A 27,347-nucleotide genomic window follows, 5' to 3' on the forward strand; every position below is an offset into this window, starting at 1 on the left:
TATCTTAAGACTCCAATTATTGACAATGAATATACATCAACACATGTGATTTTCACTTGAAAAAAACAACTGTTCTTTCACTTGTGAGATTAAATAGTATTTATTTGTATTTTGATACAAAGGTCTTTAAAGTGCAACAAACGAGACTTTGACATATATAACAAATCAAATTGGGACCTACATTAAAAATCACAATACTAATACAGGTACTATGGAACAGACAAATAAAAGCGAAATATTGTAACCTTACAATACACACCTGAGACCTTTAACAATTAATAAAAAAACATTGAATACTTTGTTGTTAAAGATCAAGTATTTGTTTATATCAATATGCAACCGGTGACAATATAATTATATTTGTTTTTATTTTGGTGACTATGTGTCATGAAGAGAGGGGTTGGGGTAATTTTGATCAGTTAAATTATAAATATAGTCTATCCATCCACCATGATTCCTTGTCTTTACTTTGATGTGTTATATTATGTAAACAACTCTACAGTACTGTAACTGTCTTTGATCTCTCAATTGAGGATATTGTTAAACTTTGTACCTTTATTATCACAACCTAGACTAAAACATGATATTGTTATGTCCTCACCGAAAAAACATGTTTTTAAGGGAAATAAAATGAGATAGAAAAATTAACTAAGGCTTTATGGCACTAAAATGTACAGTATACTGACACAGTATAAGGGGAAACTATCACGAAAGTTAAAATTTTCCATGTTTCTGCCTTTCACAAATGGGTCGAAGATAACAATGACATGATATAGAAGATCATATATAAAATGTATACGTTGATGTATGGTAGAATTTAACACTGGACAAAAAAGTCCTGGGTAAAATAACACTAGGTGAATGTTTCCCTGTGTACAGTATTCAGAAAGTTTGCTGTCAAATGCACTTAGTTTATTGTTGATTTACATCATAAGGTCAAGGTAGATATAGAACTATCATCTTGTAGTTAGAGAGTGTCTCCTCTCGTTCTGTAGTTGTACATTTTGATTATAAATTGTTTGTTAAATATGCATTTGTGACATTTTTTAGAAAAAAATATATGCTATTACAATAAATAAAATGGGAAATTTTGATCTGAAGATACCATGAGGCTGACACTGCACCATGATGTACTTAATTGACATGCTAATTCATGTACCAAGTAAACATTGTTAAAGGACACAAATACAGGTAGGATATGCAAGATCAAAAGAATATATATAGGAGAAAAAGATTTAAATATTCTCACTTCAAACCATTATTAACGTATATATATTGTTCAAATGCAAAAGGATTTCACTTGCTAATTGTAAAAGAAAAACAAAAATGGAAAAAGAGTATGTTCTAAAATGTACCACAGGATGACTATATTGCACACACTGATACTTGTGATCATGACACTATAATGAATTATTTCAAATAGTAGATATATAAAAGTAGGTATGTAAAAAAGATAATTTCAATATAAATTCAAACATACCGATACTTTCTGTGTTGATAATGTTTTTGAGTACAGATTTTTACATCATTGAATATCTATTATTACTAAAACAGAATATTTTGAAAAATGAAAACTGATAGCACTGCAAGATGTACAGACAGTGTATAAAAAACCAAGTTCCAGATCGCAATTCAAGCAAATCATAAATATTCACAACATTCACTTACAGCACAAAAAATACATTGTCACTCAAAGTACACATATTACAATCTACATGTACATGATGTACATGTGATGTTGGATATTACGAGAAATTTCATGAAAGTAGTAAATCTATTTACTCTATGATTTGAAACCCAATGAAGATTTTTGAAATAATAAATACAAATTACATTTTATCGTTCAGTTAAATGCTCGTTGATATTAAATATACTGACTAGCAATACTGTTGTTCATATTATAGTGTACTTGAATAGGACATTGAATATCATACTGATTTTACCAAAATACAAACAAATCTAAATTATAATTTTGAAAAGGTGTGATTTCCAGGGGAGTTCAGTTTTAACTTTTAAATGGCATTCTATAGAATTTAACTTGATATGAATTTAAATATCAACATTCTAATGTTAACAACAGATCTCTATATGAACAGAAAGAGCTAACACTGAAATTCAAACTAAACTGACTCGTACAAGCACTTCTCTTTTAAAACATATATCCATACCAATCTGTAGTGCATACACAAAGCTTTACATATAAACTCCTTCAATAAAGCATAAATCTGTAGCAAAACACACAAATTTACTTGCAATACAACATAACATGTTTCCTTCTATGTCAATCAATATGTAGATTGAGCAATCAAGACCTACCAAAGCAAAAATATAGTACACCACATTGTTTCTTAATTATAAAGAAATTTTCAAATTTCAGAAAATCCGCTAATCCCTCTCTTTCCTTTTCCTATAGTACTAAGTGCCTGTCATATTACATTTCAAGTCAAATTAAATAGAACCAGTATCTATTAAGGCACAGAAATTCTTTGGCATGACAATAAGTTGACTAACATTTAACAGATGCTGACTGACACATCTGTGAGAAAAATGAATACTGTATATGGTAATCATTAATTATTGTGGGAGTTTTATTTTTATTAAACTTGAAGGTACTCTTTATTCATAAATTCAAATATTTCCACAAAATATTAAATTTGACATACATTATTAGTATCTGGAATTAACAGGAGGTCTACTTATCCATGAAATCATGCGTCTACATTTTTTGAATCGTGATATCTGAGCCCCACCAAAAATATGTGATTTCACAGTAAAACTTTACCTAGATTTAATAAAAAGATGTATAGCTAGTTTATACCAGTTTTCACATCTCCATCACATGGATATAATCCTATAGCTGAATCTTCTGAAATACCAATATGTAACAGACAGATTAGGACTGAAAATGCTAGATATATACCAATAGTAAAAACAAAAATATACACATTAACATTGAACAGGGGAAACAATAAATTCAATTGTGTATTCTATATTCAATAAACAGATGTAATGATAAAAATACTTACACCATCACTTAGAAAATCATAACCAAATATGTTCCTATTGATAGAATTTATAAAAGTTCATTCCAGACCATCAATTTCTTCAGGATGCAGTTTTTGGCAACACCAATAATTCATGACAGGTTTTCCTTCGAACACATTTACAAATTTTTAACTGTTTATGTCTTTAGTCCATGAGCAATTCTAACAGTGCATCTGACCTCATCTATCAGAGTTTTTATAAGACTCATTCAATGTCTGTTTCATAAGTTTGAACAGAAACTCAGACTTTCATATGAAGCATCTATTGCAATTTTTATTTCAACAATTCCACCAGATTTTTCAAAAATATTAAAGAAGTATAATTTTGGGACATCTATTAAGCCTTAATAGTCACCCGAGTCCAAATATAGTCATAGCTGTTTTTGTTGTAAACTGCTATTTTATAATAAAATCAAATATACTCCAAAGTATATATTTCTCTTTACATGAAACTAGTCCCTCTGGGTTATTGAGCTTACTTAATTCTAAGTAATACATACTTTTGATAAACAATCTTTTTCATCGTCATATATGAAAACTGCAAAATTGTATCAAAATCACTGTAACATTTTTTAAAAGTCAGAAATGTGAAAATGTTATCGGGCAATGGACAACATATGGTGCATGACGCTGAGCTTTGCTTAGCCAACCGAAAAAGGCATTATTTTCTAGAACAACTTATTGAATGACACATTTTGGATGAAAACTATTATTATTTACCTGAAAATAAACCCATGTCTGGTATTTAAATAGAAATGCCAACAAACATAGCCCTGTAATTACAGTATGCCCATTCCTCTGACTTACTGGCTACATTAATGTGTTGACCACCAGGCTGACTGCAGGATAAACATCTAGCAAATCTCATTGTATTCACCTCCATTCTTCACACAAGACAATTCAAATTCTTTCAAACCATAACAACTCAATTTCCCAGTTACATATGTCGCAATCTTCACAGAAAATCCATGTCATTTACTTCACATCCAGACAATTAGTTTGAGACCAGAACATAGATCATGCTGAAAAGAAAACAGACCAAGTAAGATAGGGTTCAATGCTGTTAAGGCCTGGGTTCTAATTTGAAGAAAATTAGGTTTTGCCAGATTTTGATCAAATTATATACTGTAAACCTTCAGTCACTTCGAAAAAAATGAATTAAACATTATTAAACCTGTTTGAATTATACGAAACTATGGGAGTGAAAGGTGGGGAGTTAATTATAGTATTATTATTATCTTTTGAAACACTTACTTTATTACAATACATGTTAATGACTGTTAAGAAATCAAAGGTTTCGAAACCAGTTCGTAAAAATTGCATTTCTGTTTGTGTATCAACGAAAGTTTACACTGACATATCAGTATGCAGAGAGTGTGGATTGAGACTTAATATGATTACTGTTTGTTAAAATCTTTATAAATCTTACAATTATTGAGAAAGTCTTGAATGATTATCTTATCAAAATGTGACAAAGGCAGCCTTCATAGAGACAAAAAATTAATATTGTATAATTTCATTCTTTAGCATACAAGAATATTAGCACATTATAAACTCTTCTTCTGATTGTGAAATGTATTGCCATTGAATGGCAACTGGTTGCTTGAAATTTTAAAATTGGTCGCTGAATTTCAGTTTCAATAAAATGTTCTAAATACACCTCTCCATCAGTCATCTTCAACATTTCTGTTTATTTCATAATACTTATAACTAAAAGCCTGATGAAACATCTGGAATATTTTATTGTAAGTCATAAGACAAGAGGCCCTATGGACCTGCAATACTCACCTGATATATATATATATATATAATGAAAATATCAACAGCTCAATGTCCGGTTCAAATATATATATATATATATATACCAACCAAACCATGTTGCTAAGCCTTTTAGTTCATGAGAAAAAGTGGTTTAAAGTTTTTAACAAATTTGATCCCTGTGACCATTAATATGAGCCAAGGTCAATTCTTTTTGCAAACTTTGTCTGGCTTTTATTCTAGGAACCAACCAGCCTAATATCTTGCTTCTATGCCTTTTAGTTTATGAGAAGAAGTCATTTAAATGGTTTAACAAATTTGACCCATGTGACCTTAAACATGCCCTTTGGGCCAGGTGAGCTAAAAACTTACCTGTAGAGATAGTAGAAGAAAGAGATCAGGTAGAATGCTAATTTAACCCATCCTTCCTTTTGAGCTCGACTAAGTTGATCTGCATTCATGATAGTAGTAGGATCATACAAGCCAGGCCCTGACATGATCGGCCGATGTATGTACCTGTCAATAGGTGATGATAAAGTTACTCATGGCATCTTATCTGCCCTTCAAGCTTAGCTTCAATAAAGCATTCATGATTTCATAAAATTTATTTCATGTAAGAATATCAAGAGGTGACTCACAGTTAATTTGCAAACATGAAAACAGGCTGTCATCTCTTTTTTGTTTGATACCTCAATGTGCATTGCAATAAAATGTAATCGATACACATTGCTGAATAAAGAATGACATTTACATAAAGTTTTGTACATCCTGTTTTGTTGTGGCTTTATTTGTACTACCGGTTCATTATTTAATTATCTTTATATCAACAAAAGAACGTTTGTTTTCCTTGCTCAGAGTATTAAGAAAATTTGTCAAATATATCTGTAGTGCAAATCAACTTCAAGATAAATTTTTATAAAAAAACCATCAAAACATTTTACCTTCTGATGTGATAAGTTATGAGAGGTACATTGAGAATGACAGTTTTCCACTGCATGGCAAACATAAACATCACCGTAAAGAATATGTGTATAAAGTATTCTGGTAACACCAACTGAAATGAAAAGATGTATGTGTTATTACTTGGTAAGTATATAGCAACATTTCTCTGAATAACTTGTTGTCCACAATGTCAAATGAAAACTTTTTAAAAGGACAAATCTCTCAATAATAATTATGTATTCAATTGAATTAAGTATGGTTGCATGACTTACCGGGTTTAAACTGCTACACTGATCAACTGGATTCTTGTAGTCTGTTTTTAATTCATCAAATGCTATAATCTGAAATCAAAGATATGTTCAAATATTGATTTATTTCCAATAAATGTTCAAATAATGACATACTTTCAATTTCTAATTATAAATTACTCCCATTACTATAGTGAATCACTAATGGCAATATCATTTTTACACAAACATGTATTTGTAACAACAATTCTTCAACAGTTTAGCAATCCTGAAGTTTCCATCGAATACAGTTTTCAAGCTCAATTTTGAAATGACTGCCATCTCCTAAGCATTCACTTTCATATTGAAAACTTTTGCAAGACCTTGTAACAACAGCCATTTTCAAAAAGAGATATCAGAGAAATCTAATAGTCTTTGCTCTTTATTTGGTCTTAACATTTTTATCTTTATATCCCTTTTTCTTCTGTTCTTTTGCTATTTATGATAAGAAATTGAAAATTTCTCCTAAGAAATAGTGATAAAAATCTTCAACTGTCAAAATCAAAGATGGAAGCCTATCAGTGATTTTAATTTCCTTATCGGTCCTTAAAGTAACAGAGTTCAAGTAAGACCTACATCTGCAATATGAGATAATGCTCCGTCATGTAATTCTAAACAAATAGTGATAACAACTATATGTGTTTAAATCCATTAATATTTCAAACGATCATGCATTACAGTAACGAATTATTTGCTTAAAACAAAAATGCATGTCTATTTTGCACAACTTGTCAAGGGGTCCGAAACTGATGCACCAAGTATATGTCAAAACAGCAATCAAACAAAACCTATAGTAGTGGGATCGAGTTAGAAGGCGGAGACTTCAATTCAATTTTCGTTTTTATGAACGATATGTGATTCCCCTCTCCTCCATTAATTTCAGCGAGAAATGAAGGATGCGAATGTTTTAAAGAACTGTCATCTCAATGACAGTGGAACTCGTGTTTGATAATGACAGAGTTCGATGGTCAACTGAAGTATGTCGTTATGTAATGGCGTATACAATTAGCTTCAAACTGTTCTAATATTATACTTACGTGAAATATTGCGAAAAAAATCAGCACTGCTGATAAAATTAGGGCCAAAATGTAGCAAAATGCCGCAAATGTGAACGCCATTGTTGGAGCGGAAGTGACCTGTGACAAAAATGTACAAACCGAAGACGGTTGTCATCATATCCGGACTTTTGCAAGAGTTTGTCATTCTATCGGATATACATATGAAATATTAGTACTATGTCCTGCCCATTTTATTACAAATGAAAAAGTGTAATATCTACAGATTTCACTATTGCATATCACAAGGTTAGACCTTATGCATAAAATGCGGATTTATCCTAGCATTACATATTCTTTGAAGAATAAGCTGAATTCCGAATGTTAATAATTCAATGTGGTAACCTTTTCTGAGTTTTTCACATCTTTAGGGCGAATTTTCCATATACCAAGGTTTGATCTATACCTAAAACAATCAAATTTTATTAAACGCTGTCATAAATGTAATCCTCATCACTGTCTTATTGATAATCACTAAAAACAAGTTTCCCAATGGACCTGAACTGCTCACCTGTTCTGCAGCTTAAAATCTGCATGCATGAAAAGTCATACCTCCAGAATGTTACTACATAAATACCATGACACGGCCTATTGATTGTTATAAAGTAGTTCTTAAGTTCTAAACACACTTGAAACCAGTGACCTTGAAGAGACAGTCAAACTTTCAAAAATACTTCTTTGTCAGACAAAAGGTGTTGGAAAAACAAAACAATAAAATCAACTACTTATTCATTAGTTTGGAAGACTGACCTGTGAAACCATAGAGCACTCTATATACGAGATGTATGATGTATCTGGCATTAATTCAGACAAGATCTGAATGCATTCTTCATATCTGTTTATATATTCATATCTAACGATTTAATCACATTTGACCTATGTGACTTTGAAAATTGGTCAAGGTTATTTGTTGGAACAAACTTTGAGGCGCTTCATTGCAGCATACTACAGAACCATTATCACTACACTGAGCCTGTTCATTATTTAGAATTTGTTTGAAGATGTTAAGATATTTTAACCTGTGACCTTGAAAGCAAATTTGGTAGCTCTTCTTTCCAGCATGTTATGGGTCCAATATCAGTTGTTTAAAGGATAGATGCTGGTCACAGCTTATGTTAACATCCCTTTAAGCAGGAGAGCTTATATTGATAAAAATAAATATCCCTCCTGATTTAGTACCTGGTAACTCACACATGTGGAAATCTGTGCTTTGAATACTTTGACCAAAATCACACATTTAAAAAAAAGATACATTATGTCCATCGTTTGCCTGTTTAATCATAGCACAGACTGATTCAAGCAAGGGAAAATTGCTAACCTCTACATTAAATGGTTTGACAGAAGGTTCTTGTTCCAGCGTTATTTAAAGGAGATATATAACAAAAAGACATTTCTAGTGCACTTGTACTATAGGCAGAGGTGAAGTCTGCACTGCAATGCACTTATTAGAAAACTGACTGACAGCATGCACTTTAATTTATCATGTTAGTTTCTTTTGAGAACTGATTTCAAATAAAATAAACTACATGCATCGGTGCAACATGAAAACTTGATTATCAATAAACAACCCTGAACCAATTTTAAATAAATTTTGCAGAAACTTTCCAAAGCCAAAAGTGAATCAAATGTAAATCATATGAACTCTACCATCATCATCGGATCCCTATCTTGAGAATCTGAAATGAAGAGTGTTTTTTGTTGTTGCCTATATTGCCAAAATATTTGAAACTCTTTTTAATATTTAAGAACTGTTCCTACTTCTACAACTGGAACAATATATATAGGCATTTATAGCAAGATAACTGCTAAAGCAACACATGGTCCTTTTGTCTCTATTCTAGATGATGATGTGAGAAACAAGCTATTCTCTGAGAGTCCGGTTTGTATGACATGAAAATGATAACACAAGAGACAAATTTCTGTGTCAACAAGGAATTAAGTAACCATTCAATCAGTGGAAACCAAGTGGGAAATATTTACTATGAGCCTATTAATGATGCTAAAGGATCCGGATATCTTGCGCTTGTTATCGTCCCCATGTGTCGGTTATCTTTATCTCCAGTAGAGAGTGGGGATTATAGCTTCAGTTCACAAAGTGAGGAAAATAAGGTTTAGTACAATATTTCATTCTGACACATTACTTATGTGTATTTTAGTGCAGATCAAATTAGATGTAGAATTAATCAATGTAGCATCTATAAGTATATTACATTCCAGTAGATGGATATGTAGCAAACACTGACACAACAAACATGTTAAAATAAATAGGTTTTATTTTCCATTGAGTTTCATTTATGAAACTTGGCAAATGATACATAAATCGGAATACTCAACATTGGAAATTTGTACAAACAGTAAAATACCCAACATTGGAAATATATTGATTGGTCATGACAATTACAGTAAGTTTTGAAAGTTTTATTAACATGTAATGCAACTACATTATTTGTAATAGTTAAGATGATATTCATTATGTTGATAGCATGAACACATTATACATGTATTGTGTAATTTAAAATGGTTACCAATCTGGCAAAAAATATTTGTATTCTCCAAAATCTACTCTCAGAATTGATTTGTTCCAGAAGGTAAACCTAGTGGGACCAATGAATCTGTTACAATGTAATTGTCCAACATTATTTATCCTCATGGTCCTTCTTTATGCAGGTGAATACACACACTATTTACCAAATGATGTGATATTTTGAAAGATGTGGACACCACAGTATATGACATTTGCAAATTTACATTGAAGTTGAATATCTGTCTGATATTACATTCTTCAGTGCTAATGATGTTGTAAATTAGAACAAACTTCCATAAATACAAAGGAGTTGAAATTACAACACAACAGGTAAAACAGTTAAACAGTATACGTGTCTTTTGAAATATTTTGTTTGTATGTATTGATGCACATGTATTACCATATTGAACTGACATGAATGACTCAAAGTAACTTTGAAACCTTCTTCATTATCTAGAATCACTAACTTACACCATATTTCATTTGACTTCACACATGTACACATGTTCTGTTCCTTACTGTAAAGCCAGGAACACACACCAGTCACACCATATCACATCTATAATGTTGCACAGGGGCCAGAAACAAAGTAAATGAATATGAACATCTGTACACTGTATATTGACATCACTATAGGTCTGCTTTATTAATAACCTAAGGGAGACAGAACTTCTGTATCACTCTCTAACCAACAGGATGGTTTTCTTCAATTAGAACACTGTATGAAACAGAATCTGTCAGTTGCACTACTCCCATACATATGAGTGAAATAATCCAGTCTGAGACTCCCTTGACCCTCTCACAGCAATCAGAGGATGGTGTCTCCATAGTATTAGGTAGAATTCAAATAGTCATAACTCATGATTTTGTCACCATCCAACTGATACAGACTTTTGCAATAATCAACATGGCGAACTGAGGGTATTAATAAAGTAATTTAAAGTTGTCTCATACACGGTTAAGTTTTGTGACAACCAAAACCCTTAATGTCTGATCAAATGAGGTACACACACATAGCCCCTCCTTGTCAGGACTCCAGTCTAGGGAGCTGATTGGCTGTGTTGTCATAGTGATGTTCTGTAGAAGGTTCAGAGTTCCAGGTACTCCCATCTCTCGACCTTCGCTGTCTTTTTCTACTCGTTGATGAGGGTAGGAACTAGGAAAGATAGAGCATTACAGAATATAAACAATTTGTCAATGAAGTGCAAACTAAAGTGGGTCGTTGAAGTCAGAAGAATTTGGTAGAAACTTTTAACTGGTGATGTCAGTGTCACCATACAATAAACATATAATGAATATTGTATCGGCTTCAGTTTGATATTCAAGCTAAAAGATATGTTTTTAGTAATAAGACATGGGTAAGTATTTAACTGCAGCCATAGTTTCCAAATGTACAGTAGCAAATTGTCTTTAATAAATTTCATTGATTGTTCCAGACTGTGTTAACATGTTCTAAATTGACTTACTATTTCCACAAGTAGAGTGATCCGTTTCCTCCCATAGACATAAATATGTCTCGGTTCTGTGGTAGATGTCTGATTCCCCATACGGTTGATTTGTGTGCCTGCAATGGATACAGAAATCTATACAGAAAAACAGAATACACTACACAAAATTTAACTGTTCACCATACTAATTCGTCTTCAACCAGTTTAATCAATACAGACAGTACACAGAAGTCTGTAACAATTCCACATACTTCTATACTAAACAATACAGACAGCACACAGAAGTCTGTAACAATTCCACATACTTCTATACTAAAATTGGTTTTTTAGTATACTATAAGAGTTTGAATTATTGTTTACATCAAAATCACAAAAACAATTATATATATATGATACTATGCTAAATGTAATTAGTCTTTGAAAATATACAGGTATTTTAGCTTAAATGGGATGGTAAAAAGTCATACTGAAGCAATACCATACAATATTGAGATGCAAATAGAAAAGATTGATACTATGAGTAAGCTATATAATCTGCCTCAATGACCTGGCCATTAAAAGATTGATGATGTGAGTGGATAGGACTACCTCCCTGGTCAACCAGGCCATTGAAAGATTGATGATGTGAGTGAAAAAGACTATCTCCCTGACAGACCTGGCTGTTAAAAGTATGATATTTTAAGTTTGACAGATGACTTTGCTGGTTGACTTTGCCATTGAAAGATTGATACTGTAAAGCAGACCATCTCACTGAATGACTTCACCATTAAAAGACTGATACTGTACCTTTTCTGTTACACTAGCAAATCCTTTTGTTGGATGCTGTGTCCTCATATCAAACACATGGAATTTGGATTCTAATGTTGTTGCTGCTAACTTGTTCATACTGATATCCTTTCTGTCAAATTCAATGCCACAGACCTTAAAGAGATAAGAAGGTACTTGAAATCTTGTCTAATTTCCACAATCCATAAACGTGACTTAGCAGTGTCTATCAAAATAAAATAATCACATAAACACCTTGGACCATAAAATTGATTTTTCTTCATAAAAAAGACACCTACATAGTCTTACTTCAAGTATCTAAAAAAATGTCTGGGATAATCATAGAAGCAGACCTATCATATTGACCTACATGATTGCAATACTTACACCATTCTTTACATTGTGTTCCCAGCGAAGCTGCATGTTTCTCAAATCAAATAGCTTGATATCTCCATTATCATATCCAGCACAAACACATCTATCTGCCTGGTTATAGGCATGACCTAGCAACACAACAACACCATCATCAGTCACATCTATTATATACTTGAAGTCTATTACATTTAATCAACAGATATACACATGTTCAACACAAAGGAACACTTCAGAAGATGTTGATAATAATGGAAGCATCAATTTATACAAAATGTTTACTATGGTAATCCTGATTACAGATTTATTTACCAAATGCCACAGTCCAGCAGTCCCGTTTATCTTGACCTTCTCCTGGCTCCATGGTAGCAACAGGTTCATTCTTCTGACGAGGATCCCAAACTTTAACTGCTCCTGCACAACATAAAAATGAATGAGGATGTACATTAAATCATTATCATCACTGATGGTCAATATCGATCACCTTTACCAAATGTTTTATTACAGTCTCACATTAACTTTTTCCATATCACATGGTTTACATGCTCCTTGTTTTGAGGTTCTTGTTTTGTATAAATGGTTATAAAGACTGATGCCATATAAGTAGATATCAACCCATATACATGTAAGTGTATGACAAATTATGTACCTTTCTCTGTATAAATTTTCATTCACTGAACAAATTAAATTTTAACTTATTTCATGGCATAATCACTATATGCAGTGGGGTTGGTGAAAGAGAACATTTAAATACAAAAAGAAGAGGATTTGGTGATGAGAAAAAGTTGGAGCACAATGAGCAGAGGTGTTGGTGGAAAAGAAAGTTTGATAAAAATGAGCAGAGGAGTTACTTAAAGAGCATATTTACGCACAATAAGCAGAGGTGTTGGTGAAAGAGAAAATTTAATCACAATGAGCAGAGGAGTTGGTGAAAGAGAAAGTTTGATAAAAATGAACAGAGTTGGTGAAAGAAGAAGTTTTTTTAAGTACAATGAGAAGTAGAGTTGGTTAATGTAGAATTTTCAGCACAATAACCAGGCAAGTCTCAAAATGTCCTATGCAATTTCCAAGCTTGGAAATATTACTCACAGGAATTTAGATGATAAAATTCTTTTAAAATTGTTATCTGACAATCTCAACCTGTGACATTTCCAGGTTGTAATCATCTCATCTAATTATTATACAACTTGAAACTCCCTTCAAGTCACAATATTGAACTGTAATATGACTTACCATCTCTACTTCCAGTGACAATTTCTGGTGCCCCCTCACCAATTCCTAAACCACCAACACCATCAATAGCATTGATGATTTCCTTGTGTCCCTTCACTGAGTATATTGGTAGCTCTGGTTGTTCAAGGTTCCTGTATAACACATGGAAAGTAATTGGTATTAGAGATGCAATATTCACCTAAGACAAAAACATAATTCATGTAAAAGTTGACTTTTAAATCTTCTTTTGATTGAAGACATTTTTCATAACTAGTCATATTCAAGGATTTCCTTTAACTTCATACCTAATTACCAAACTGCTTCAATCTGTTTTTACTTTGGGATAATTTATGAAATAGTAAGTTCAACATTTGTTAAGAGATAAATTGCTAAAATACTGACCATTCATTCAGAATTCTGAAAATATATCCTTTATAAAAACTACTAGAGACCTTGACTACAAGATATATAGCAAATGTAACCAGAGTGGGAAAAGATGTGTCTGTCCAATATCAAAGTGACACAGTTTCTTGTATCATCATGTCAGAAGAATCGATAAAGGGATATTCAGCACATCATCAAATGATGTTTTTATGAGAATTTTACAAACAATCTATTTTTTGTTCCTATAGATATTCCACACCTTAATTAACCATAAAAAACATGCCAAATTTGATTTGTGGAAATTCCATATTGATCAAGCAGAGTGGATTTACAAGCAGTAGCTTGACCACAATCTAACCACAACAGGTTTGATTTTTATAAGCCAAATAGTGTGAAATATTTGTGTACATTCAAAAATTGACAAGAAATAAGACGAACAAAGCAATGAAATTCCAATCCCAGCAAAAGTTATAAAGGAACAGTGTATAGACCAGTTTACCCAATATGTCCCATTAAAGAGTTTTAAAAAGGGTTCCTTCAAAACAGTCAGAAATTTGCTAACTTCTTCAAGATACCCCTTTAAGTCTAAGTCAAAATGCTGTTTGAGAAGCACACCAACATATCTTGATAAGAAACTGTATCAATGGATGCTGATGTAACAAGTGGTAGTAGATGGTGAGAAGTAAAGACCAGCAGCTGTCATATTAGTGGTTCCCTAGGGTATAGTCATTGGACCTGTGCTATTCCTGAATTCCATCAGTGACCTCTGACCCAAAGTGTGATCCACTGATAGACTGTTCTCTGATGACTGCCTTCCCTGGCTTGGTCATCCAGATAATGGAGGATGCCAATCCTGCAAGATTACCTAAACCACCTCCAAAATTTGGAAAGACACCTGCTGATAAGTTATTACCTAGGGAAGTGAAAAGTGATACAGCTACCAACATCTAAGCACAAGATGGTGCAGAGTAGTTACAGGATGAATCCTTGTAAGGAATTGCCACCACAAAGGTAATGGAAATATCCTGGATTCAGACTGAGACTTGACTAAAAAACTGACAGGGGCTCCCCCCATATAGAGCATACTGAAAGAGAACCCACACTGCAGCCTTTCTCTGAAGAAACAACTCTTCATGCCCATTGATCATCAAGAAAGGTTTTACAAGACACTGATGAGTTTGCAGTTTAAAATATGCATCCATAGATCGTTTGGGATTTTTTCCAAAAAACTTGCATCATTTCCATTGAGACAGTGCAGAGGAGTGGGGGCACAGTTCACTAAAGAGTACAGGGAAATTAAAAGCAACCAGAAGTGAAATCAATAACTGCTTAAAAAGTATTTGATATGTCAAGGTAAAATTAAAGCCTACCAAGATTCAAGGCTGAAACAGGAACATTTATGACAAAGTTGTTTAAGACAGGAAAATTCTGTCAACATATTGTTGCTGAATGTGTTTTTTTCCTCGCATGCTGGTCTCAAGAATTTAAAATGACACCTTTAGGGTTGATGGTCATCTTGAAAGCCAGCTTTATTTCTGGCATGTCTGATGTTGGTGTTCATGCACATGTTGGTAATATGTGGGCCTAATGGCAATTTGATAGAAAATAGATTAAAAACATTCTTTTTTACCATATGTGCATTTTGCCTTCCATATCTCCTGTGGCCAAATATCTCTCCTGTAGTTTGGAGGCTCCAAATGTGCCACATTTAAATCCCTTGGACTTTTCCACCTGAAGACATACATGATGTATTAAGTTTACTCAAAATGATACCCAAAATGTTACATGTCATAAACTGATGACTAACAAACTAGTCAAACGTCTTGCATAGTTTATAAAGTACACATATTAAAAGACATATTAACCAAAAAATGAAAAATAAATCTATGATAGTACAAAACTTTAAGATACCATGTGTAATTTGTAATTTACTAGATATAAGTCTTTATATCACAACAAGCGAGAAAATTATGAGTGTAACTTTAATGCCTACACTGTCAACGTCATCACACAAATGACCAGTATGGAGAGCATTTGCACTGAGGTATCACTTTACAAGATGATAATAAATGCATCTAATAAATGCATGTAACCTTATGTGCACTATGGTGGAGAGTATTAACGGTTTAACAAGATAATGATAACATGATAATGAAATGCGTTCATACTAATGATCCAATGTCCCAATCCATAGTACCTGTAGTGGATAGGTAAAACAACATTTCCAAATGGCAAGTGTATGTAAGATTATGCTGTAACCGAAAAGTCCTGAGGATTGATTACCATCTCGTATGCTGTATACCTTGGTGCATATACGCTTCATACTAGTTATTTGTTCGGTGAAGGTTATCGTTTAGCCATCGAATTTTTTATCGAACTGGTTGTAGTATCATGTATGAACTTCTGCTCAGTATATTGTTCCAAGAATTAAAATTCACTTCTTAACACATAAATATGAAAAAGGCAACTTTCTGTCAATATATATATACAATACAAAAATTACAAAACAACCATCACATCACCTCCTTAACGAGTCCAACATCTCCGTGAGAAACCTCATATATCTGGATGGCACCGGTTCCGCGTGCATGGTTACCGAGGACCACGAACTTAGCACTAGACGGTATCCATTTTGCGTCGAAAAGTGTGAAGTTGACCGACTTTTGGATATGCAGTATTATTTGCGGTTTATCCATGGTTATATGTTTGTAAAATGATGTCAATTTGATTTGATAATAACCACACTCGACAAGACAGGCATAAACAAGAAAGCGAGATTCTTCTGGAAGTCGAACGGAAGTTCGAATATTTTTACCTCCAAACCAAAAGAGCGATGTAAATATTGTAGGAGAGTGCACATGCTAGATCACATTACAAACTGATATATATATATATAGATATATATATTTATGTTAGTTTACTAGGTAGGTTATACAAACTCAATTGCAATATATAATGATTACCCATATATGTTTCATTGCTGATGTATTCGACTCAACAGAGGAAAATTTCTTATAAGCGTACATTATACAGGCTTCCGGTACACTGCTCCCAAAACACATCTACACGTGCACGAAGTGTCCCAGACCACAGGTACTAGCCTCGTCTGTCAATACACTCATTATATTAATGTATAACAGTCGACACTAATATGTTGGCAGCATCGCACGTATTTGAAATTCTGAATGTAAATTGAGATCTAGCATAGGCATGTTTATCAGTTTATATATGTGAAAGACCGGGGGAAATACACTTATGTCGAGTGCCCCGACCAGGAATTTGAACAGGGATCGGTTGCGTGATAATCAATCGGCTCTACCAACTGAGCCAAAGCAGCATGCTGAATGATGAAAACCGTATTTAAAACTATGTACAGGCCACATCAACCCGCTCCTATTACACTGCTCCCTCATTTTTCTTTAGATTTCCTAACCTCAACAGTAGACTTCAAATGACTCAACTCTTGGGATTTTGTTTAAACATTACGGTCAAGTGCCCAGACCAGAAATCAAACCCAGATCTCTGGCAAACTGAGCCAAAGAAGCATACTCCATTAGCTGAGTGACTGAGACCATACTCAACTGTCAAATGACTCAACTCTTGGGATTTTGTTTAAACATTACGGTCAAGTTCCCAGACCAGAAATCAAACCCAGATCTCTGGCAAACTGAGCCAAAGAAGCATACTCCATTAGCTGAGTGACTGAGACCATACTCAACTGTCAAATGACTCAACTCTTGGGATTTTGTTTAAACATCAAGTTCAGACCAGAAATCAAACCCAGATCTCTGGCAAACTGAGCCAAAGAAGCATACTCCATTAGCTGAGTGACTGAGACCATACTCAACACTATATACAAGCCACACCAACTCCCTCTGATTACACATATATAAATTGATGATTAGTGTGGACCTCAGTTGTTTACATACCAGACACAAGTGCTTGTTGCAGACAGAATTTCAAACATCTGTGACAGGAGTGGAAAAAATGTGCTGCCAGACCGAGGTTTAGACCTGGGACCTTCTGAAATCTAGACTCTACCTACTGAGCTCTATCCAGTTCCACTACATCCCTCCCTCCTTATTTTTAGTCTTCCCCTCCAAAGACATCACATCAAACAACCTAAGTTCGGGTATCCCCTTGTTAAGCATTTACTGACTGCTTGAAACTAGATTTGGTTTCATCACCAAATGTAACAGGAGTAGGAAAATGCACGGCCAGACAAGGGTTCGATCCTGGAACCTTCAAACTCCAAAAGGATGCTTTACCTACTGAGCTAACTGGTTCCTGAAGATTGACCTCATCCAGTTCCGCTACACAGCAATGGTTGCATGAACCATCTAGTAGCTATATACATTCTACATTTTCTATTCTGTATACTACAGTCTTACATATGATAGGCCTAAATTATGTTATCCCATTACGTTTGAAAATTTAAAGAATAAATTTTGATCCCATTGTAAATGATTGATTTAATGATGTTTTAGTAAAATATTTTATTATTCATGATAGATTCCTAGTAAAAATATGTCATTACAGATGTGATATCCTTGGTAATAATATTGATGTTAAAGTAATCAATTTCACTACAGTTGTGAATGGATAATATAGGTAAACTTATCTTTGACATTTAAATTAATGAAAATAAGCAAACATTGTAAACTTGTTATCCTATCCCACATGTGAAACGTGTGATATTGTTGAATATTGAATAAAAAAATACTGTTTATCTTTATATTGTAGAAATTCATGTGCTATGGATCAAGATTTTGATGATGACAGTGAGGGTCAAGCCAGGGGTAGATTTAGAGACAGTGGTCAGATGACAAAATTAAAAACAGGAAAGAAAAAACATAAAGATTCAGCATCGTTGAAAATGTCTGATAAAACTGCAGTGACAGTGATCCCTAAAAGTAGTGAAGGTGACTTCTACAGTAGTCAAAAGAAAAAAAAACTAAAACAATTTTCTGGTCTGGGCAATGATGAAATGACTCCTGGAAACAGCAAGACAAGTAAAGAATATGAAATTGAAGAGGATGAATATCAGGCTTGTTCTGAAGATGAGGATATGGAGGAACAGTCTGAAATGGAGTCTACTGATGAAGATGTCAGTAAAGAAGAGTATGTAAGTGTACAAATTATTTTCACATCATGACTTCAGGCTTGATGTCATTATAATCAAGTGCTTAAATTGGAACAAAATCTTTATGGCAGCAAATATTTCTTCTTTAAAATTGAAATTACAGAATTAATTGTGTAAACATTAATTGTGATCAAATTTGAGGATATATTTATCTGGCAACAATCCCATGCCTGGTAATAAGCTTACCCACATTTATTGAAGTTTCAGTAGAAATGCCAACATATGCAGTTTATGAGTCATTTGAAATAAGCTTATATATGGCTGCCTATCACTGTGTTATCGTCTGTGATGATAGCCAGAATGTTAAGTTTTTAATACTTCCCCATTAACTGCTATGTGGGCGACTATCATTTGCCATACCATGTTGTTTCTTGAAGTTTATTTGCATGTGTCATCATTGTTGAATTAATTGATTCTTTTCTGAACTTGTCTCCTTTTATTCACAGGCAGCCATGCGTGAAGGTAAGATGTTTTCACAAAATTACAAATAATTCTGATGTTCACTGTACATATTTATAGTGAATTTTATTAGAAAGCTCTAAAAACCTGGCCTTTAAGTTCAAGTGTACATGTGTCTGTTACTTTATTGGTGTTTGGGATCACCTATACATATCAGTTCAATGTAAAGTTAATAAAAAGTTGTCTTTTATAAACATTCACTGCCAGCATGAATTACACATCCCTAGCTGAAGCAAGAATTAAATTTATTTAGTCAAAATTTCTTTAATTCAATTTGTGTCCTTGCCACATTTTCAGAAATTGCTAACATGCCATTTGAAGATTTGATAAAGCTAAAAGAAAGAATTGGAACAAAAGCGTAAGTATCCTTAAAACTTTTCTGATTGCTTGGAAATTCCTATGGTATGAATTTCAGATTGATGGAATGAACCTTAAGAATTCTCCATTACAGTGATCTTCTCAATCCTGAGTTGAGCTCAAAAGAAAAACAAATGTGACAAATTTTCATAGATCAAATGTGAAATGGAAACAAGTTAATGATCCCTTTTTTCCAAATATCAGAAAATGCTCTTTTTCAGTGTCAAACTTGAAGCCCTCATGGCTCTGTATATGTCTACGTCTCCATTTTGACATCACTATGTAGTGTGCAAATATGTGACATCATTTTATCTAGTCCCAATGTCATAGTAGATCATTACATGTGTTCATATGAATAAATATACGACTTGAATATATTCACAGAATAACATATCAGACATGTGGTGAAATGTTTTCAAAAGTCTACAATATCAACTATGCATAATTTAATTTTCATAAAACCATCTATAATTTAAAAAGTTGGAGATCATCTGTAAGTCATCTGATGTTGTCATACTGACTTTGTGCTGTTCAGCAACTTCCAACAGAATACTTTCTCTTGTTAAGCTTCTGCATTTTATTTCAGATACAAAAAGGCAATGCATGGTGATAAACACCTAGGTGTGAAGGGAAAGCGACAATTTAAAAGGAAAAACAAAAACAGGTGTGGAAGCTTATTACTTGATAATGTGAATGTCAGCAATTTGGGTTTTTTCTTCAGTACGTCATATAACCTGACATTAACAAATTTCACAACAGAAAGTTAAAACCTGTCAGTATTGTCTTTTTTGCTTTAATGAACTGATTTAGCATAAATGATTGACTTCACAGTGTGTGAGAAAATTACTATAATCAAAATGCATCAAGACAGTCTGAATTTTTTGTGTTGAATAAGGGCTTTTGAAAACTATTTCCAGACCAATGGAGATATCATCAAAGAGACGGGTACCTGCCGTAAGAGAGGTTATTCCTGTAAAGAAAAAGGTGACAACTTTAGTAAAGTAAAGGTTACAGAAAATATTAAATGCTCGTAAACATCATCAAATATGACTTTCAGAATAAAAACATATAAGTGCCATATTGGTTTTGCTGTTCAGGTATAGAGAGAAAGAGTTTTCTTCATACTGATAGTTATCATGCAATTCAAATTCAGTGGTACTGAAAATGTAAATAGTCTTTCACTCCAGGATTTGACATATATTCAAGTAACATCAAAGTTATCATTGTGGAACTTGAACTCGGTCAACATAGCAATATCATTAATTTTTTGTTGTTTGTACACAAAATGCAGCGATTCATCTAGATCTAGATCCCTCCACTTGATAATTTGTAATAAAATAATCCTTAATTAAATTATCATATTATAACCATGTTATTTTTGTGTTTGAAATTAATTAAAAGCTTTGATTATAATTTTTTTAGTTTCATGCTGGTATGAGAGAAAAACATTTTTTGCAAACTGAATGAATGCACGTAGCTTCAATGAAAGTTATGAGAGGCAAGTTTTTCAGACTGACTTTCGTTTCATACCACTTTTACAATATTGCATTGCATTTGAATTGTTAATTTTGTTCTGTAGAGGTTGAAGTCACTTCTAATTTCTGATGAAATAAAGGAATTATTCTACCTTTAGCATAAAATTTGTTTGGTTGTACATGTATGTTCCTATTTCAGATTAACCGTGACCCCAGATTTGATGACCTTTCTGGAGACTTCAGGGAAGATCTCTTCAACAAATCTTACTCCTTCCTTAAGGACATAAAAATCAGGGAAAGGGAGGTAAGTTAAACTGATATACCAATGATTTGACGGTGCTTCCTTGAATACTTATATTTTTTGAAATGCTTAATTCTTTTTTTTCTTAAAAAGATAAAAATGCATACCTAATAATCCTCCATATTTTGTGGAGGAAAAAACTTTGTCGTGTGTTTAAAATTGCATAGATACAGTGTAGGTATTGTTACAATATATTATGACAACTAGGTATAAGGTAGTGTTTTTTAGTTTTAGGGTATATTTTTTAATCATCTTTACATTTACACAGAAAGTGCAAAGAGAACTCAAGAGAGTAAAGAATGCAGATAAGAAACAAGACCTTCACTATCTACTTAATCGTATGGTAAGTTATAAGTAGATGTTTAATTGTATGACACATTACTGATACACCAATAGTTAATTAATTGTTAGAAAGTTAATAGATACTCACTCTTATGATGAAATACCAAAGATATCAAAAGATACAGTAAGATCGAAAATCCATATTTAATAGTATTGTGCAATACTGATGGATATTGTAGGTAGATACTCCTTTATTTGGTGAGATATTCATATATAGATACTCCTGTGTATGGTGAGATATTTATTTAGATACTCCTGTGTAAGGTGAGATATTCATATATAGATACTCCTGTGTATGTTGAGATATTTATATAGATACTCCTTTGTATGTTGAGATATTTATATAGATACTCCTTTGTTTGCTGAGATAGATATATTTAGATACTCCTGTGTATGGTGAGATATTTATATAGATACTCCTGTGTATGGTGAGATATTTATATAGATACTCCTTTGTATTAGATATATAGATACTCCTGTGTATGGTGAGATATTTATATAGATACTCCTGTGTATGGTGAGATATTTATATAGATACTCCTGTGTATGGTGAGATATTTATATAGATACTCCTTTGTATGTTGAGATATTTATATAGATACTCCTGTGTATGGTGAGATATTTATATAGATACTCCTGTGTATGGTGAGATATTTATATAGATATTTATATATATACTCCTTTGTTTGCTGAGATAGATATATATATATAGGTGATATGTGTAAGGTGAGATATTTATTATACTCCTGTGTATAGATACTCCTGTGTAAGGTGAGATATTTATATAGATACTCCTGTGTATGGTGAGATATTTATATATACTCCTGTGTATAGATACTCCTGTGTACTCCTGTGTGGTGAGATATTTATATAGATACTCCTGTGTATGGTGAGATATTTATATAGATACTCCTTTGTAAGGTGAGATATTTATATAGATACTCCTTTGTTTGCTGAGATAGATATTTTGATACTCCTGTGTATGGTGAGATATTTATATAGATACTCCTTTGTATGTTGAGATATTTATATAGATACTCCTTTGTATGTTGAGATATTTATATAGATACTCCTGTGTATGGTGAGATATTTATATAGATACTCCTGTGATATTTATATAGATATGTTGAGATATTTATATAGATACTCCTGTGTATGGTGAGATATTTATATAGATACTCCTGTGTATGTTGATATTTATATAGATACTCCTTTGTTTGCGGAGATAGATATATTTAGATACTCCTGTGAGGTGAGATATATATAGATATATAGATACTCCTTTGTATGTATGGTGAGATATTTATATAGATACTCCTTTGTATGTTGAGATATTTATATAGATACTCCTTTGTATGGTGAGATATTTATATAGATACTCCTTTGTTTGCTGAGATAGATATATATATATTTATATAGATACTCCTGTGTATGTTGAGATATTTATATAGATACTCCTTTGTTTGTATAGATATATTTAGATACTCCTGTGTATGGTGAGATATTTATATAGATACTCCTAGATACTCCTGTGTATGGTGTATATAGTTGAGATATTTATATAGATACTCCTTTGTATGTTGAGATATTTATATAGATACTCCTTTAGATATATGATACTCCTGTGTAAGGTGAGATATTTATATAGATACTCCTGTGTAAGGTGAGATATTTATATAGATACTCCTGTGTATGGTGAGATATTTATATAGATACTCCTGTGTAAGGTGAGATATTTATATAGATACTCCTTTGTTTGCTGAGATAGATATATATAGATACTCCTTTGTATGGTGAGATATTTATATAGATACTCCTGTGTATGGTGAGATATTTATATAGATACTCCTGTGTATGGTGAGATATTTATATAGATACTCCTGTGTAAGGTGAGATATTTATATAGATACTCCTGTGTATTGAGATATATTTATATAGATACTACTGTGTCTTTTGAGATATTTATATAGATACTCCTTTGTATGTTTAGATATTTATATAGATACTCCTGTGTATGGTGAGATATTTATATAGATACTCCTTTGTATGTTGAGATATTTATATAGATACTCCTTTGTTTGCTGAGATAGATATATTTAGATACTCCTGTGTAAGGTGAGATATTTATATAGATACTCCTGTGTATGGTGAGATATTTATATAGATACTCCTTTGTATGGTGAGATATTTATATAGATACTCCTGTGTATGTTGAGATATTTATATAGATACTCCTGTGTATGTTGAGATATTTATATAGATACTCCTTTGTATGTTGAGATATTTATATAGATACTCCTTTGTATGTTGAGATATTTATATAGATACTCCTGTGTATGGTGAGATATTTATATAGATACTCCTTTGTATGTTGAGATATTTATATAGATACTCCTTTGTTTGCGGAGATAGATATATATAGATACTCCTGTGTATGGTGAGATATTTATATAGATACTTCTTTGTTTGCTGAGATAGATATATTTAGATACTCCTGTGTAAGGTGAGATATTTATATAGATACTCCTGTGTATGGTGAGATATTTATATAGATACTCATTTGTATGGTGAGATATTTATATAGATACTCCTGTGTATGGTGAGATATTTATATAGATACTGTGTATGGTGAGATATTTATATAGATACTCCTTTTTTTGCTGAGATAGATATATATAGATACTCCTTTGTATGGTGAGATATTTATATAGATACTCCTGTGTATGGTGAGATATTTATATAGATACTCCTTTGTATGGTGAGATATTTATATAGATACTCCTGTGTATGGTGAGATATTCATATAGATACTCCTTTGTTTGCTGTGATAGATATATAGATACTCCTTTTGTTAAATTTAAATTCTGAAGGTGATGGAGATATGTTGAAGGCTAGCATGCTATTTATTTTTCTGTATTTAACTGTTCTGAGTGGAATAACCGAAGTGATCATAGACATTTTGACTTTTGAGTTTTGTCATGTTTGTTTGTATGTCAGAATACATGGTCTCTCTAGAGGAAAATACCTTTAAAAGGATAGAGAATATAAAAATATAAAAGCATAAAGTGACTTTATATTTATTAACTCCAGAAACAACAAGAAATGGCTACAGATCAGAAACAAAAGAGACAAGACCTTGAAAAGAAGTGGAAGACAAAGGAGAAGGAAAGAGTGAAGGAAGGAAAGAATCCATTTTATCTCAAGAAAGGTAAAAGACACTTGTACATTGAAAACTTGTAAAAGTTTGTGTCTCACAGCAGCTAAAGTATTATAAAGAAATAACAATGCTATATTTATATAGCAACATTACTTACAGACTTAAATCTTATTGACCAGGATTATTTATTGTCATATGCTGATGATGTAATAACTAGGGTATATCACCATTAAGCACATACATTCCCTCTGAAACATTTGTGATATACTGTATTATCACCATAATACACATACATTCACTAAGAAATGTTTGTAATATACTGTATCTTTAGGGGAAATAATATGAAGTTATTATGTCTCAAAGACAAAAATGGAGGAATTTGTACATATTCTGATTTTTCTGGTATATCTTATTGACAATAATATCAGTAAAGAAAATTGAGATATGTTGCATTAATATAAATTGTATTCGATACGGTTTTATCAATGAAATGGTGCGTTTTTGTTAAATGGTTGTAACTAACGTAATGTTCAACTTTCATAGATATACCATTGTGTTTAAATCTGTTGTGTTGTAATCTTTTTCAGGAGATTTAAGGAAACTAGAATTAGCAGAAAAGTATAGAGAGCTCAAGAAATCTGGAAAAGTTGACAATTACCTTAGTAAAAAGAGAAAGAAAACTGCTTCGAAAGAGAAAAAGAAGTTACCCTTACCAGCAAAGCAATTTGGATTCACATAATTGGTTTTCAATAAAATTTCATTTAAAAACAAGTTCTTGCTCACTTTATGTTACACATCCAGAGGTCTCAGAGGGATCTTGGCAGCCAACTTCACTGTTTTTCGTAAGACTGATTATTTCTTTAATGTGGTAACATGTTAAGGTCTGTAATGACTTCAGATATGAAATTCAAAATGCTTGAATGTGGCAATCTTGAATATACAAGCAAGGCTGAAAATATTACATGAATGATTTGGTTTACTTTCTGAATGCGTCTATAAAATTTCATAGGTTTTAAAACTACAAATGTCAAAATCCAAAATGACAAGCCATCTTTTAATATTTTGTATTCAAAATGTGTGACTAGAACAGATACTAGACTTGTCCTTGAAGAATATCCCTTCAGTTATTTTTTAGTGCTCTAACACTTTCTATGTCAAAATCATAAGTACAGTTGTAGCCACTGGCAGCTATCTCAAAATTGAAATCATACTCAAAATACGGTGTACTCAACTAGGAACCATACAGATTATGTTGGTATTGAATTTTGCGATCCCTGCAGTATTTCTTAATCAACGACGACCACACACTTCAAATGACAAAATCAACAAGAGTGCCTCCCTTTGTATGAAAGGAGGTGTACAGTATTAGTACATGTACTGGTTCTTCTCACCTTTTTACTAGGTCATACTTTTGAATTGTAAGAGATACCATATATGATCTTTAAAGGGCGCATGCCCCTATAAGGGCACTTGTACCTTTTTTATCAGGAACATTTCTTGGCCAAGTGTCCACTTGCATTCAGAAACGATAAAATTTTTTACTACACCTACCTTTATATTTAGAATATATAGATAGGCCTATTCTGAGGATTGCTATGACTGCACTGTGGACATTAAAAACAGACCTGATTTCAATGTCTAGGGCTAGTACAGTCATAGTTATCATTCAGCATCGTCCTTATCACTGTCTGAGCTGCTAGCACTACTCATGGAAAGTACAATGTTCGCATTGTGCACATCTGCACTTGTATAATCGAGAACAGTCTAAGCTACAACAACTTAACTTTTCATTGTTTTCGGTTGAATTGCTTTCAAAAACATTTTCACATGCCAATTTTCTGTATAGACTTGGTCTATAAATAACATCAAATGGTTTCGCTGGAATTTCTACTTACCCTCAGTTGAACTGGAAGCTGTCTGCTACATACACATCGCCTATAGTCTGTTTCATAAAACTTGCCGGTTTTTAAGTCTTATTTAGGGCACCCTCACGTTCAATTACCTGCGACCTGCGTCCTTATTAGGTCATATACAGTATATCTTGAGGAAACTTGAAATACAATTATTGCTTACAGGCAGTGTGTAGTGCACTGATAATTGGTCACTTTGACCATCACCTCAAGGTTAAAGGTTGAAAAGGAGCAAAATTTCCAGTCCAGTGCATTTCTGCTTGTCCATGCCAGGACTCTGATATTTTAGCATTTTTCTCCATCAGGTCAGATGAATATTTGAGGTGCATGGTTCAATATCTACTCATGTTGGTTTGTAATTTTCAGAAAGCTGAAATATGGACTGGTCTGCGCTGTTGTGACCTTTGACAAG

At 32.7% G+C, this 27,347-nt stretch overlaps 3 protein-coding genes across 3 annotated transcripts; 1 reads left to right on the forward strand and 2 right to left on the reverse strand.

Annotated features, from left to right (window-relative positions):
• Positions 1–81: 81 nt before the first annotated feature.
• Positions 82–7,156, reverse strand: LOC132557399 (protein cornichon homolog 1-like). The gene is made up of 5 exons (XM_060221896.1): positions 7,069–7,156; positions 6,017–6,085; positions 5,744–5,856; positions 5,175–5,318; positions 82–4,066 (listed from the first exon to the last, which is right to left on the reverse strand). Exons 1-5 carry the CDS (start codon positions 7,147–7,149, stop codon positions 4,039–4,041), a joined length of 435 nt encoding a protein of 144 aa, XP_060077879.1. The 5' UTR covers positions 7,150–7,156; the 3' UTR covers positions 82–4,038.
• A 2,185-nt stretch (positions 7,157–9,341) lies between these two features.
• On the reverse strand, positions 9,342–16,539 carry LOC132557409 (dynein axonemal assembly factor 10-like). The gene is made up of 8 exons (XM_060221908.1): positions 16,314–16,539; positions 15,422–15,522; positions 13,429–13,559; positions 12,508–12,609; positions 12,211–12,326; positions 11,845–11,979; positions 11,077–11,174; positions 9,342–10,766 (listed from the first exon to the last, which is right to left on the reverse strand). The coding sequence occupies exons 1-8, from the start codon at positions 16,485–16,487 to the stop codon at positions 10,559–10,561; spliced, it is 1,065 nt and encodes a 354-aa protein (XP_060077891.1). The 5' UTR covers positions 16,488–16,539; the 3' UTR covers positions 9,342–10,558.
• A 295-nt stretch (positions 16,540–16,834) lies between these two features.
• LOC132557413 (ribosomal RNA processing protein 36 homolog) lies at positions 16,835–25,790 on the forward strand. Its single transcript, XM_060221913.1, has 10 exons — positions 16,835–16,884; positions 18,535–18,916; positions 19,381–19,396; positions 19,691–19,751; positions 20,337–20,414; positions 20,668–20,734; positions 21,425–21,529; positions 21,795–21,869; positions 24,959–25,076; positions 25,613–25,790. The coding sequence occupies exons 2-10, from the start codon at positions 18,548–18,550 to the stop codon at positions 25,762–25,764; spliced, it is 1,041 nt and encodes a 346-aa protein (XP_060077896.1). The 5' UTR covers positions 16,835–16,884; positions 18,535–18,547; the 3' UTR covers positions 25,765–25,790.
• Positions 25,791–27,347: the final 1,557 nt, after the last annotated feature.

This window comes from Ylistrum balloti, unplaced genomic scaffold (assembly GCF_031769215.1).
Source record: "Ylistrum balloti isolate Yb309-2 unplaced genomic scaffold, AGI_CSIRO_Ybal_v1 Utg370668, whole genome shotgun sequence".
Lineage (NCBI taxonomy): Eukaryota > Metazoa > Mollusca > Bivalvia > Pectinida > Pectinidae > Ylistrum > Ylistrum balloti.